The following is a 13,126-nucleotide window of genomic DNA, read 5'->3' as shown; positions in this document are numbered from 1 at the left end:
TCAACAGAACTAAATATTCACCAAAAACATACAAGGATGATCCTACAGGTTCCAGTTAGAACCAAAGGGGATTAACGGCCTGACTATGTAGAGTTATACTGTACTCTATGTACTGGTCTTTCAAAAAGCCCCATATATATAATATATATTCTATATATATATATATATATATATATATATTATATATATATATAATGAATGCACCATTTGCTGTAAAAACACAGCTTTGGTTCCATATGGATACTAGTTTGACTAATATGGGTGTTTCTATTACATTATATAACATCACTATTACATATAAATATAATACAGCTTAAAAAGTAATGATGTGAAATAATTATTGTATTTTGCTACATTATTAAAATGTACTTTATTCCTGTGATTGTAAAACTGAATTTTTAGCAGCCATTACTCCAGTATCACAAGATGCTTTAGAAATCATTCTAATATGATAATTTGATGCTCAAGTTAAAGTAAAAAAATGAACTTATCAATACTTATTATCACATTTGAAAAAAGTTGTTCTACTTAATATTTTTGTGGAAACAGTGATACATTTTTTTATTTTTCTCTTTTCTTTTTATGTTTTCATATTATTGTTGTATATATATTATTATTGCATACATACAGTAGTCAACATTTGAAGTGAATCAAAATCTTTCATCAAAGTTGTCCTAAAACCAAAAATCAAAATTCGTTTTTGAATTTGGACAACTTTGATAAACTTATACACACACACATCTTACTATATACAGTATAAACATCCTGAGCAGTTCATCCATAGAGACCCCAGACTAAACAGACAGAAGTGCACAAGTATATGTTTTCCACGTATATAACATAACAGCTAAAAATCCTGCTGCCAAAATTAAGATGCCTTCAGGGAGTTACATTGAAACACATTTAATCTTTATTACACTATTGTAAAAAAAAAAAAAAAAAAAAATAATTAAAGTATCCTTCTTATGTATTTTTTGTTTGTTTTTTTTCTACAACACTTTGTCACAGAGTAACACAAGCACCAGCATTGCTTTTAAAATCAGTTTTTTACAATGGTGTTAAAGTATATTTCCACGCACCCACGAGAAGCTCAACGAGAGCTAAACCCTGTGTGTGTATATATCTCTGACAGCTGACTGATTTGAAGGTTGTATAGTCCTCATGAAAGAAAGCAAATTTTCAAAAACACCTCAAAACTTTCTTTAGTCTAGTTTTGATACCTAATATACTTGTGTCAGAAGGCAACGATTACCAAAACCCCCTCAAGCTCAAACCGCACCCTCTTTTGGTATTACTTGAACACTCTCCCACCCTTTATTCCCACCCACTTTTGAGACGATACTTGCTGACAGGATGAAAAAAAAGAAATAGAAAAAAAAAAAAGAACAACTCTTTTCACACTCACACCCATTATTTACTTCCTGTGTTTGTCTTAGGACTGTCTGTTAATTACCCTCTAATGACCTTGATCTCTAGCTGCACCCCTAACAACACCTGTAACACCCTAGGATTCCTTACCGTGAAGTGTCCCTAACGGTGACATCGTAGTGGTAGTGCGTGTAGGTCTAGTGGTGGGACTTATTTCTCCATCCAGAGATCGCCAAAAAGTCAGCTAAAGAGTCTCCTCCTCCTCTGTCTTGCCCTCTTATTACCTCCTGCCTTTCTTCTCCTCCTATTTTTCTCCTTTCCTTTCCCCTTTCTGTTACTCCTTTCCTTTTCCTCAGCTCTTCCTCTTTTATTTCTGCTCGCACTCCTTGACTATGATGGGAAATGTGTGAGAGCAGGCATCCATCCTAGACTCATTCACACACGTGCAACACACACACAGACTGGACCCCCCACCACACACGCACTCAAGATAAACAAGGACGAGAGGCGGCAACTTTCCAGTGCTCTCTTGCATTACTTTCTTTCTTGCTCCACCAACTCGTGTGACAATTTAAATCTGCAGTGTAACATTTACTTCTTGTTTATTCCGGTGTAATAAACTCAGATCGTCAAACCTTTTGTTAAGATCTCTATACATTTCACAGTCTCTCTCTCTCTCTCTCCCTCTCTCGCTCTCTCTCTCTCATCCTCTATCAGCCCACTTACTCTTGCTATAACGTATCGTTTCTTTCCTTTTCCTGCACACAAAAAAAAGGAAGCAAAAAAGGAGCCCCCTTTTTCCCCCATCATTCCTCACCACTGACAAAGTACAGCAGTACTGAGCATGTTTCACTATGACCACAAGGCCCACACACAGACTAAATACACCACGATATACCATTACTTAACCATCTATCAGGCCTATCCATTCCATTTTTTTATATAAAAGCTAATTATAATCAGTTTGCTTACATTATATTATATACACCCCAAACACACACACACAGAGAGGTAAGGAGACGAGAGGATAGAGAGGAGACGTGAGAGAGAGGAGGGTAGAGAGAAAGATAGCGAGAGAGAGAGAGTGTACTTACTGTCATTACACACTTTTCCATGTATCCCTATCTCAGCGAATTATAGTAAAACATGTTATCAAAACTAACAATGTTTATTCCCATACTTGACCTAAAAAAATTAAAACTGGACCAATGAATGACCCTAAACTGCCCTAAAAGGCAGAACCGAAGTGAGAGAATCTGAATGTGGACGATACCAAATAGCTTTAGTAGGAAGGATGAAAAACTATTTGCCTCAAAAATCAATGACATCCTACCGTTTTAACTAACATATTCCACATCAAAATTGCACCAACATTAATGCAACTAAGGGATCTGCATTATACAGAAAGAGTCTTAACATCTGTTTCATTGATTTTTGGATTAAACATATCACCTCTTAAAGCCAGAGGTCAATGGAGTGAATCAGCTGGTGGTTTTAAACAACAACCTGGACAGGCTGAACTGCCATATCTGATCAGACTCCTCTAGGAGGAAACTTTCTAAAGAGAGACAGAGAACACTAAAAAATGACATGCTCTGTGTTAAATACTGAAGACGAAAGAAGAGAGGAAATGATTTAGAGCGAACGACAGTCATATAGAAAGTAAAAAGCGCGAGAGTAGGTTTTACAACCACAGATATACAGTATGCATTCAGAATCAGATGAGGGATCAAGATCAGAAATGACACATTAAATTCATTATTAATTCAAAATCATTTATAAATAAAATTCAGGAAAATGGATTCAATCTGCAAAACTCCTGCCACAGTTGCAAATACATAAACTAGCTTTCCACATAATGACAAAACATAAATAAAACAAAACATATGGCCAAAAGCTGAGAATTTACAGAAAATACATGCATCATGTGTAGTAGTCTACTTTACAGATTGTTTTTACATCTGTTTGATTGTGCATATATTACAAACAAAACAAACTATAATCAATTACACTCAAAAAAGAGCAATACAAACTACTTGACACAAAGTAAACAAGGTTTCATACAGTACATCCCTTCTCATTGGAGCTGGACACTACTGGTTGGTCTATATTTGTCTTTTTTTTTTTTTTTTACTTGCGAAAATGTATATCAGTTTTTGAGGACACCCATAAAACAAGCTAGGAGGCGCAACCCATCATGATCATTGAAGCATTGTGGTGGTTGGTTGACGTCGACAAAAATGAATGCATTGAAGGTATCACAGATAAGATTTCTGGAACACATCAGTGATCAAGACTAATAGAGAAAAGTGTATGTCTAAATGTGCATATCTGTGCCTGTCAATCAAAGAATAGGTAGAATAGACCACTCCCCCAGCCATTACACTCCTCCCATTCAGAAGGCCACAGAGAACATGTGTTATGAGACCACAGACCTCATGGTTTGGCAAAACCCACGCATTTTTGTGTCTCCACAATGTTATGAGTACCTTTCCATACAATGTGCGTTTGAGAGGGTAACTGTGAAGTAATAGTTCATGCTTTTCTCTTCTCCACAGGGCTCCCACAATGTTTTACACCAATACATTTCAGTGACCTTTCCAGCTGTTTAATAAAACTATAAATTTTGTAAACAATTTTGGCAAAAATTCAGAAACTGCACTTAGCAATTTTCTAACCAAACAAATTGTTTTAATGCTGACTTTTTGAAGTTTTTTTTTTAACATTTGATTATTATTATTATTTCCAGGACTTTTACAGTCATTTGAATGCCTATATAATATTTGTAACAAAAAAAAAATAATAAACCCAACACAATCAAATTCTAGCCAAACAAGAATTATTTTCTTTGCTACAGTTAAAGATTTAATTTGCATGTTTACCTTTTCCACTCATTTAATGTAACTAGATATTATATGTAAAAACACAATGCAGAGACTGCACTCATAAATTATCAATTGCGAGCCAAACAAAAATATTTTAGTGCCCTGATTTAAGATTCTTTTTTTTATTATTAGGAATTTGTCAAGTTGTTTGGTTTACTAGATGATTTTTTGTAAAAACACCAAATGCAGATGATTACTAGCCAATTTCAATATTTTAGAATTACTTTTTAGGATTCTATTAGTTTCCATAACTTTTCCTTGATATTTCCAGATTTTCCATGACCGTGGGAACACTATTCTCAATGCTAGACACTCATTTTGTGAGTAGTTGCCCATCATTGAAGAGTGATGCAAAGCCAGTTCAAAACAGTTTAAGTGACCTCTTAAGGCTCTGAATAAAAACATACACAATTTTATAAACAGTGTAGGTCCTTAGTTTGTGAATGCTTGTGTGTCTGTCAGTCTTTTCATTTGTTCTCGGTACTTCAGTTACTTCTGTGTAAATCAAGTCCACTTTAATCCTAATGATAAATTGAAGAGTGTCAATCTTGAGTTTCATCTTCATCTCCTTTCTTCCAGCAGGCCTGGTCTCAGATTTTAGTTTGACAAACTCTTTGGCCAACCTCATCAGTTGAGCGTTTGAGAGAGGATTCGTAGTGCCGAGTGGTCCGGGTTCAACGATGTTGATACGAGGGCCCAAGGGGGAAACGGGCACCAGCACACGCAGCTTTTCCGGTCTGCTATGTCACGCAGCTGCCAGTACGGCGCGATCCCGACCACCCGGTCCCGCACGGACCGGAAACCCAATAATCCTTTACCGTTCAGTTATGTGAATCTCATAGCAGTCCAGACTCACGCCTTTACCCAACACACTGAGATTTAAAAATATTAAAGGGAGGGGGGAAATGTACAAATGAGTGGACCATTCTCAGTAATATGTTATTTGTTGTTGTAATTTTTTAATACATGTTTAACTGCCAGTAAGCACTAGTATCTATCTTATAGAAAATGTCAGTGTTTCAAACCACTTAATAAATGAGAGCATTTTTACTCACAATTGAAAGGCCTCATTGTACTTTGCAGTCCAGCTGTTGTTTTTCGATTTGGTTGTGAATTTTCGTTTCTTCTCTGAGGAGCTGTGGGGGGGGGGGGGCCGACCAGGTTCACTTCCACCAAATGGACGAAACATCCCTGAGGTCTGCATTTTCATGTCAGTTTACTGCAATCACTGGAAGAGAAGAGAGATAAAGAGTTTCATAAAAAGACAACAGGGGTTTTTTTTTTTCAGCATGAAGACTTGAATTGTAAGATCATTCATACTCACCAGACACTTAAATGCACAGATTATAAAAGTCCTAAAATTTAGCTCTTCTTTGCTTTTAGTCTCACCTCTGACACCGAGTTTTTTGCTTCAGTGTTTCCCAGCGGGGGGCGACAAATCCAGCTGAATACCGCCTCCCCAATCAGCCCGCTCAGCCCAGAGCCTGTCAATTAAAGCACTCATTTTACAAAATATTGTATTTTATCATGTTTACAGTCAAACATATGCTTTTTTACACTTCCTGCTTCATTGGTGGTCAAATATGGAAGTCTATGAAGGATTTTAATAAATTTAGTAACGTGCAGTGGTAGCTTAGGCGTTATTATATAACCTAAAATATTTCAGAAATAATTATGTAATGTGCAAAGGATTTGTTGGAATAGAAATGCATTTTTCCTAAAATGCTAAAATTTTTCTAAGGCATTAGTGAGTCAATTTTGAAAAATTATTTGGTGCCACACTTTTCTTTATATATACACACACTACTGTTACAAAAGATTTCTATTTTAAACAAATGCTGCTTTTTTAAATGTGAAAAAAAAAAAAAATTTTGATCAAAAAAAAAAAAAATAATAATAATAACAATAATAATAATGACACAACCGATTTCGACACTTATAATAAGAAGAAATGTTTCTTGAGCCACAAATGTGACACTGAAGACTGAAGTATAGGGCTGCAGAAAATTCTATATATATATATATTTTGTTCAATTTATTATTAAAATATATTATTTTTAACATTATTTTATTTATTTATTTATTCTGTTTTTTTCCCTTCATTTCCTTATTTCTTCATTTAATTCACTAGAGAGAGAGAGACTGTTCCTAGCCCTTCAAAGAGTCAAGGATGAACAAATCTTCGGCCCACCTCGGTCAGGTCGAACGTTCTCCTTGGGGGTGATCCTGATGCCCATACCATTTTGAACTGCAAGAAGAAATTTCATTTTAAAAATATATGAGTCTTGCAAATGTCACATAATTTATACAGGTGTGGCCATGTGCAAGGGTTGATAAAAGTCAGCACCTGAACATGTGGGCAAGTGTATGTATCTCACCCTGAGCATGTTTGTGTTGTCACAAACGCCTTGATAAGAGCATCTGTGGTCTGTGTATATAGGGAGAGAGCATAGCGCAGTGATGACAGCTCAGGGCTCTTCTCCAGGTATGCTTTTTTTAAACCGTTCCCACCAGCATGGAAGAAGAGCTACCCAGTAGCAGGTTAAAGAGAGAGAGAGAGAAAATTACCATGAATTTCCTTCTGCAAAAGGTGCTGAAAGGAATTACAGTACGTGTGAAAAGGCATGCTTGTGGTGAGCAGCTTTCTCAGACTGTTTCAGATTCTCTCTCCTTCCCACACACTTTAATGACGCACCGATCCCAAGAACACAAACACTCAGTGTGCAATGTGTTGACTTGGTGTGAAAGTTCTGTTTTTAAGCAGACAGCCAACACTTTAACGTGTTGTAACTCAGCAGGCATGCCATATCCACCATCACACCTTGATTGAATCCAGTGCTGCCTCCACGATCACACATTGCCTTGGTGACAAACTTTTTGGCTCCACCCCTCCCTATAAAGAGAGATGCATTAGCTACACCCACTGGATTAGGCTATAGATTATATGTTTCAGGTAATTATGGTTGACACCTTTAGTTTAGACAGTTCCTTAGCAGCAGTAAGAAGCTGAACTCCCTAAAAAAAAAGAAAAACAATATTTCAAACCTCTGCCTGCCAGTATTAGCTAAAAAACATTCTATTATTAACAGCCTAAATGTCAAAAGTGTGTTAACTTCAGAAAGGCCATTATGGTCATGTTGTCCACTCTAGTGCAAGACATTTTTCTCCTTATTTTAACAACTTGCCATAAACAGCGCAGATGCCATCTCAAGTTAAAAATAGTTTTAACTTTAAAACACTGCAGAAATTGCAGCCATGACAACTAATACCACAAGTGACCACCAGTTAGAAAATGACTGTGTCCAAATTTTTTTTAAAATGAGGCTCATTTTAAAAATAAAAAACATGATCAAATAAAATAATAGCTCTCTTTTCTGCATTTTTTCATTTTGAGGAAAAGTTATGGAATTATTGTTTCAATTGTTCATGATCAATCACCACCAGCCACGCCTTGCTGTCTTGTTGATCATGTTTTGTCAAAATCTCTTTTTTTTTGCGAATGCAAAATGCTGCAATAAAACATATTTAAAATAAAAACTGAAAAAAAGAAAACAAAAAAAATAACACAAAAGGAAAAGTCAGGAAACTGAAGAAAACTTATTCAATTATTGTGTTGTCATGATGGATCATCGCCGTCATTTCTGAGTGATTGAGTACTGTAGTCACTGATAGCCCTAGATAGTATACTAACACTGACAATTGAAATAACAATAATAAAAACATTTAATGATAATGATATGGTGTTCTGAGAGCAGGGGCCGAGAATCATAATACTGTTTGTGTCATGAAATTAGTTTTTAAGTGTCTAACACTGAACATCATGTGTATGTTTCCTGTAAAATAACTCACTATACTGTCGCTGCTCTGAGGTAACACGATTGTTTTCTCCATGCAGATCAGAACATTCCTCCAGAGGTCCTTTAGCACTCGCTTCAACACAGTCTTGTCACATATGTCTGCAAAGATGCTTAGGGGCTGCGAAACACACATCGCAAAACAGACACGTGTATGTACATATTACATTTGGCAGTCTGGGGAATTTCCCTGGGCAATTTGTGAGTTACAGTACAGTTCAACTGATGACAGGCTATTATTTCACTTTTTTCTGCTCTTTTATAGAATACCAAGTGTGCCAAGAAACAGAAATAGGCACACATGGAGACCCTTAGTGTGGCAAAATTGACAAGTGATCTGAAACTGAACTGGTCTAAAAGCAACTAAAGGAAGTTGAGTTGAACTGACTTTGTGTCGAGGAAGTGATGAGCGGCCGCAGGCGTTTGTCTGCATCAGCCTCTCTGCTGTGTTACGAAAGTGTTCTGGATTTAGAGGTCCTTTAATCTGATACAGGATCTCTGCCATCTGACGACACACATGCATTCATACGGGCCTGGAAACTATATACATATAGAGAGAGCTTAGAGGGAGATAGGAATGGTATGGGGGAAAAAAAAGTGCATAATTCAATGATTCAAAATTAGGCCAACAAACAAGATGACAATGATAATGGCACTATTTCCAAAATAGATTTTTCTGTAGCGCTTTTAAAAAAAATCTTTTGATTATATTGTATTCATATTTGTTTATAGATGCATTCAAATGATTCAAATATGATTAGAAATTCAAATAAGATATTTTTAGAATTCAATTTAAAAAAAATGAAACCAACAAAAACAAAGAATAGTGATTTCTGAAAGAGATATTATGACAAAGGTGACATTTATAAGCAGAACACTCTACAAACATTGCAATAATGATATTCAGATGAAATTCAGGCTCAGAAAATTAAGCTTACCTCTTGGCAAACATGGCACTCCTCCAGGTTATCCAGAACAGAATTAAGCTTCCCTTGCAGGTCATTGAGGATATCTGCAGCCTCTGAGTCAAGCTGTTGAGAGCAAACACATACACACACACACACACACACACATCGAAAGAAGTGTTAGTTTAATAGAAAATATCAAACTTAAACTAGGCAGAGGCCCGGAAAGGCAAGGAGAGAATGTAGGGGGGGAAAAATTACAATGTTCTGTCATGGTTCTGCAAGTGCATCAGCATCAGGGAAGTGAAACAAATTTGGAAACATTCTCTATTAAAGACGTTTTCCACGGTAAGAAAAGTTTTTAGCAATACACCTGTCAGATCCAACAAACAGCTTAATTAAAGCAGGTGTAAAAAATACCAAAACAAAGAGTGGAGAAGTCACGTTTTCATTCCCATAATGAACAATAGTAACATTTGTTCATTCAGTTTAATACTGCTGAGGAAGATCAATTAAAACACACAACATCGTATACAGTAAGGGATACAGATTAGAATCTGACAATCAGGGTGGTAGAACAGAGAAAACTTTTAAGTAGATTTTGTTTGCTTTCTGTCTTCAATCCTACCGCTATTCAAAGACCAAAAAGCCCCAATAAAAACTTTTTAAATTTTTTTTTTAAAGAAGAGCATCTTTATACCTTTATTTGTATATCCCTAAGAAAGTGGCACCAAAAAAGTATTTGGAAACTTGAACCACAATGTATGAATGTCACTGTGATAACGTATCAAATCGAGGCTATTATTTTAAAGAAAGTGAAATATGTTAGTTTTTACATATTAACAACAGATATACTTTTATTTGACAATTTCTGGTTGTAAAATTTAGTGAAAATTGTTGCATTTTTTTAATTGTGGCTTAATGAACAAATACACTGAGATCAAAATTAGAGAACAATATATAAACACTTCATTTTATTTTCATTAATACTACATATCCCTGAATTGACTATGTAATTGGCATGATACAATTTTAACTGACTAATAATAAATTGTCATATTTGATATTATTCTGACTTACTCTCAAATTATTTTCTAGATTATGAAGGTGTATGTTTCACAAATCTGCAGGATCCAGGGTTTAGTACACATACTAGGTCTGAGGTTAGATGGATCATGGTGCACATCGCGTGGGATGCTAGATTTCTGACTAACTGCTTGACTTAATTCAAAGGTATGCAGCTATTTTTTAAAGGTATGCTACCCACGGTATGCAGCCGCATTAATTATGCGGGATTTTTCCAGAGATTTTTAGTTGGGTTTAGGTCAGGACTTTTGGGCAGGCCATTTCATTATTTCAATGTTCTTAGCTTCAAGAAACTGATTTATCCATTTTGTAGTGTGACGGGACATCGCCTTGCATGAAAAAAGTGCAGGGCCGACTGGGAGATGCTTTTGCAGGGAAGGTACTGAACGTCTCTGAAGGAGGTTCTGATAAACATCTGCATTCACCCTGCCATGTAGCTGCATAAGAGGCCTAACTCCTGCAGCAGAAAACATCCCCCAAACCATGACGCTTCCTCCCTCCACCTTTCACTGACTTCTTTTACACATTTGGGATTAGGTCTTTTCCCAGTTTGAACTTTGGGCCAGTTCTCCCTCTGTCTACACAACATGCTCCTAAGCAAAGGTCTAGCCTTTGATTCTTACTGCTGATGAGAGGCTTGGTCACTGCAGAATGCGCCTCTTTCAGCCCGACTTCTCTTAAACATGCCGGAGACAGATCCATTCTGTTCCTCAGCGCTGAACTCGCAAGCAATTCCAGCAGCTGCAGTGTTGAACCAACTCCCATTGAGAGTCTCCCACATTATCCTGTCCTCTCGTGCATTTGTCTTTACATAGACGCAACCAGCCTTTGGGGGAGTTGTTGAATTAGAGTCAGCTTTTCAGTAGCTGCTTATATTTGAGTAGGTAAATCACAGGTGATTTGGAAATGACTAACTTCTCTTGCAATGGCCAAAAGGGTCAGTCCCCTATGGTCTTCATCTGAGAACCTCCTGTCACCTTGAGAGCAGCCTGCCATCTGTACTCTCATTGACAATTGGAGGAATGCCAGCCAGTTAAATAGGCCTTGTATATAATTAAGGAAATTAGCACCAGGTGCCAAACTAACACCACTTACTTGGAGGTATCTGCAAGTGCTCTAATTTAGTTATTTTCAAATAACCCATGTATTTTTTATTATTATTTTTTTTTTTACTGTGCTAAAAATACAATTAATTCATGAAATATGCTTAAAAACTGCCCTTCTTACTCCTGTTAGGATAACTTCAAATAGGACTAAACATTGACCTTGAAATTTAGGATTTTAATTTTGATCTCCACTGTACTTGTGGACTTGCACTTAAGCCAATGAATGCACAGAACTAATCATAAATGGATGTTTTTCTGAAATGTTTATTTGCACTATGCTATCACAGTGATAGGAAAAGAGAAGAGATAGCCAGGCTTCTATCAAAACAACACAACAGTCTCACTCACACACACACACACACACACACACACACACACACACACCCATGATGATTATCGCTATTTGCACTATGCTTCGTTGCCTCTTTACTGAGGGACAGATTGAAAATAACACAGAGAAAAAAAAAGAAAGGGCACATACGAGAGGAAAATGATTACAGAACGAGCAACATCCCTCAATGGCCTGATGCTTTGAATGTTAGAATTCGAGATTAAAACGCAGAGAGAAACACACCACAAACCTCTTTCCCTTATCTTTGGACTGAATAATAAAAAAATATACAGAATAAATAAAATATAGAAAACATTCAAACTCATTTGTTTAGTCTGACAGTACTGAGGTCTAATCTACTCTCTGTCTAAGAACACATTCACACAATCAGTGTTTGGCATTGACTTAACTGTATTTACTCATCACAGCGGACACAAAGTTAAATAAACTGAAGTCAATAGCGACTGGATCTTAAAGCTCCAGATGACACAGCTCATATCACTATCTCACAAAACATTGTGTCTGAGTCTTACTGGCTATCGCCTATTGTGTAATGTGTATTAAATGATGGAATACTTAGGTCATTGTGATTGTGTTCACACAGTGCTGGTTTGTGAATTCAGTTCAGTCCACAAAAAGGGCATGGTGTCAGTAAGATTCTGTAACAAAGGTTTTGAGAAAGTCTCTTATATACCAAGGATGCATTAGTGATCAAAATACGGTAAAACAGTAATATTAATGAAAAAAGTAAAATTTTACTTTTATTTTAATGTATTTTAAATTTAATTTATTCCTGTGATGGCCAAGCTGAAATTTCAATGCATTACATTAAAATTGGGTGGTTTCGTAAGTTATGGGTCGGGTAATGAATAATCTGTTGTAGCGTGAACCAGACAAATTAAAGATTCGATCGGGAGCCTGGTTGAAACATATACGCGATGCGCGGTTTATACAGTCATACAAAATGCAACATATTGCTTCCTGCCTCAGGTGATCATTTCGCGATGTTAATGCGCCGTTATAACGCTGTACTGCAAATGCCTGCATTTATTTCAATGTCTTTGAATATCGCATCGCGAGCCAGCGTGTCGAGTTTCATTCAGTTCGGTTCAGCGCTTCAGCGGTCTGGTGTACATTTCTGGTGTAGCGTCTGGTTTTCCATGCAAGCTGTTTGTTGGCATCGTGGTTATTTATCGTGAGCGGTGTTTGCGCACATACGAATAATAATACAATACATTAGCCAGCTGAATAATAACAGCCATTAGCCAGCCATTTACACACATTAATACAGACACACTGCTCGTTCAGAAGATAGTCTTCTGGATCGGGTCAGGACTTCCGGTGATAGCTGAATGGCTCTTACTTTCTTGTTCAGATGAGAATCACGATCACGCGGTGGTGTTAATCAGGTACAAAGCCGGACGCAATACCCGTGCGTGCGTGCAGTGCGTGCGTGTGCGTGTGGTACTTTCAGATACCCAGCAGTTCACAGTGCGGTGAGCAAGAGCATAAAGCTGGGGAAGCGAGATGCAGCTTGGCCGCGGCCTGTCCTGGCTCATTAAGCAGGAATATTTGTAAAACCAGGTGACAC

At 36.9% G+C, this 13,126-nt stretch overlaps 1 protein-coding gene across 1 annotated transcript; it reads right to left on the bottom strand.

Moving 5' to 3' along the window:
- Positions 1-6,449: 6,449 nt before the first annotated feature.
- On the bottom strand, positions 6,450-8,612 carry LOC109086431 (protein unc-13 homolog B-like). Its single transcript, XM_042757267.1, has 6 exons — positions 8,496-8,612; positions 8,103-8,228; positions 7,224-7,268; positions 7,075-7,146; positions 6,632-6,780; positions 6,450-6,501 (listed from the first exon to the last, which is right to left on the bottom strand). The coding sequence occupies exons 1-6, from the start codon at positions 8,610-8,612 to the stop codon at positions 6,450-6,452; spliced, it is 561 nt and encodes a 186-aa protein (XP_042613201.1).
- Positions 8,613-13,126: the final 4,514 nt, after the last annotated feature.

Source organism: Cyprinus carpio, chromosome A5 (genome assembly GCF_018340385.1).
Source record: "Cyprinus carpio isolate SPL01 chromosome A5, ASM1834038v1, whole genome shotgun sequence".
NCBI classification, from domain to species: Eukaryota; Metazoa; Chordata; class Actinopteri; order Cypriniformes; family Cyprinidae; genus Cyprinus; species Cyprinus carpio.
The sequence above is the reverse complement of the archived record's forward strand: the minus strand, read 5'-3'. Positions and strand labels throughout refer to the sequence as shown.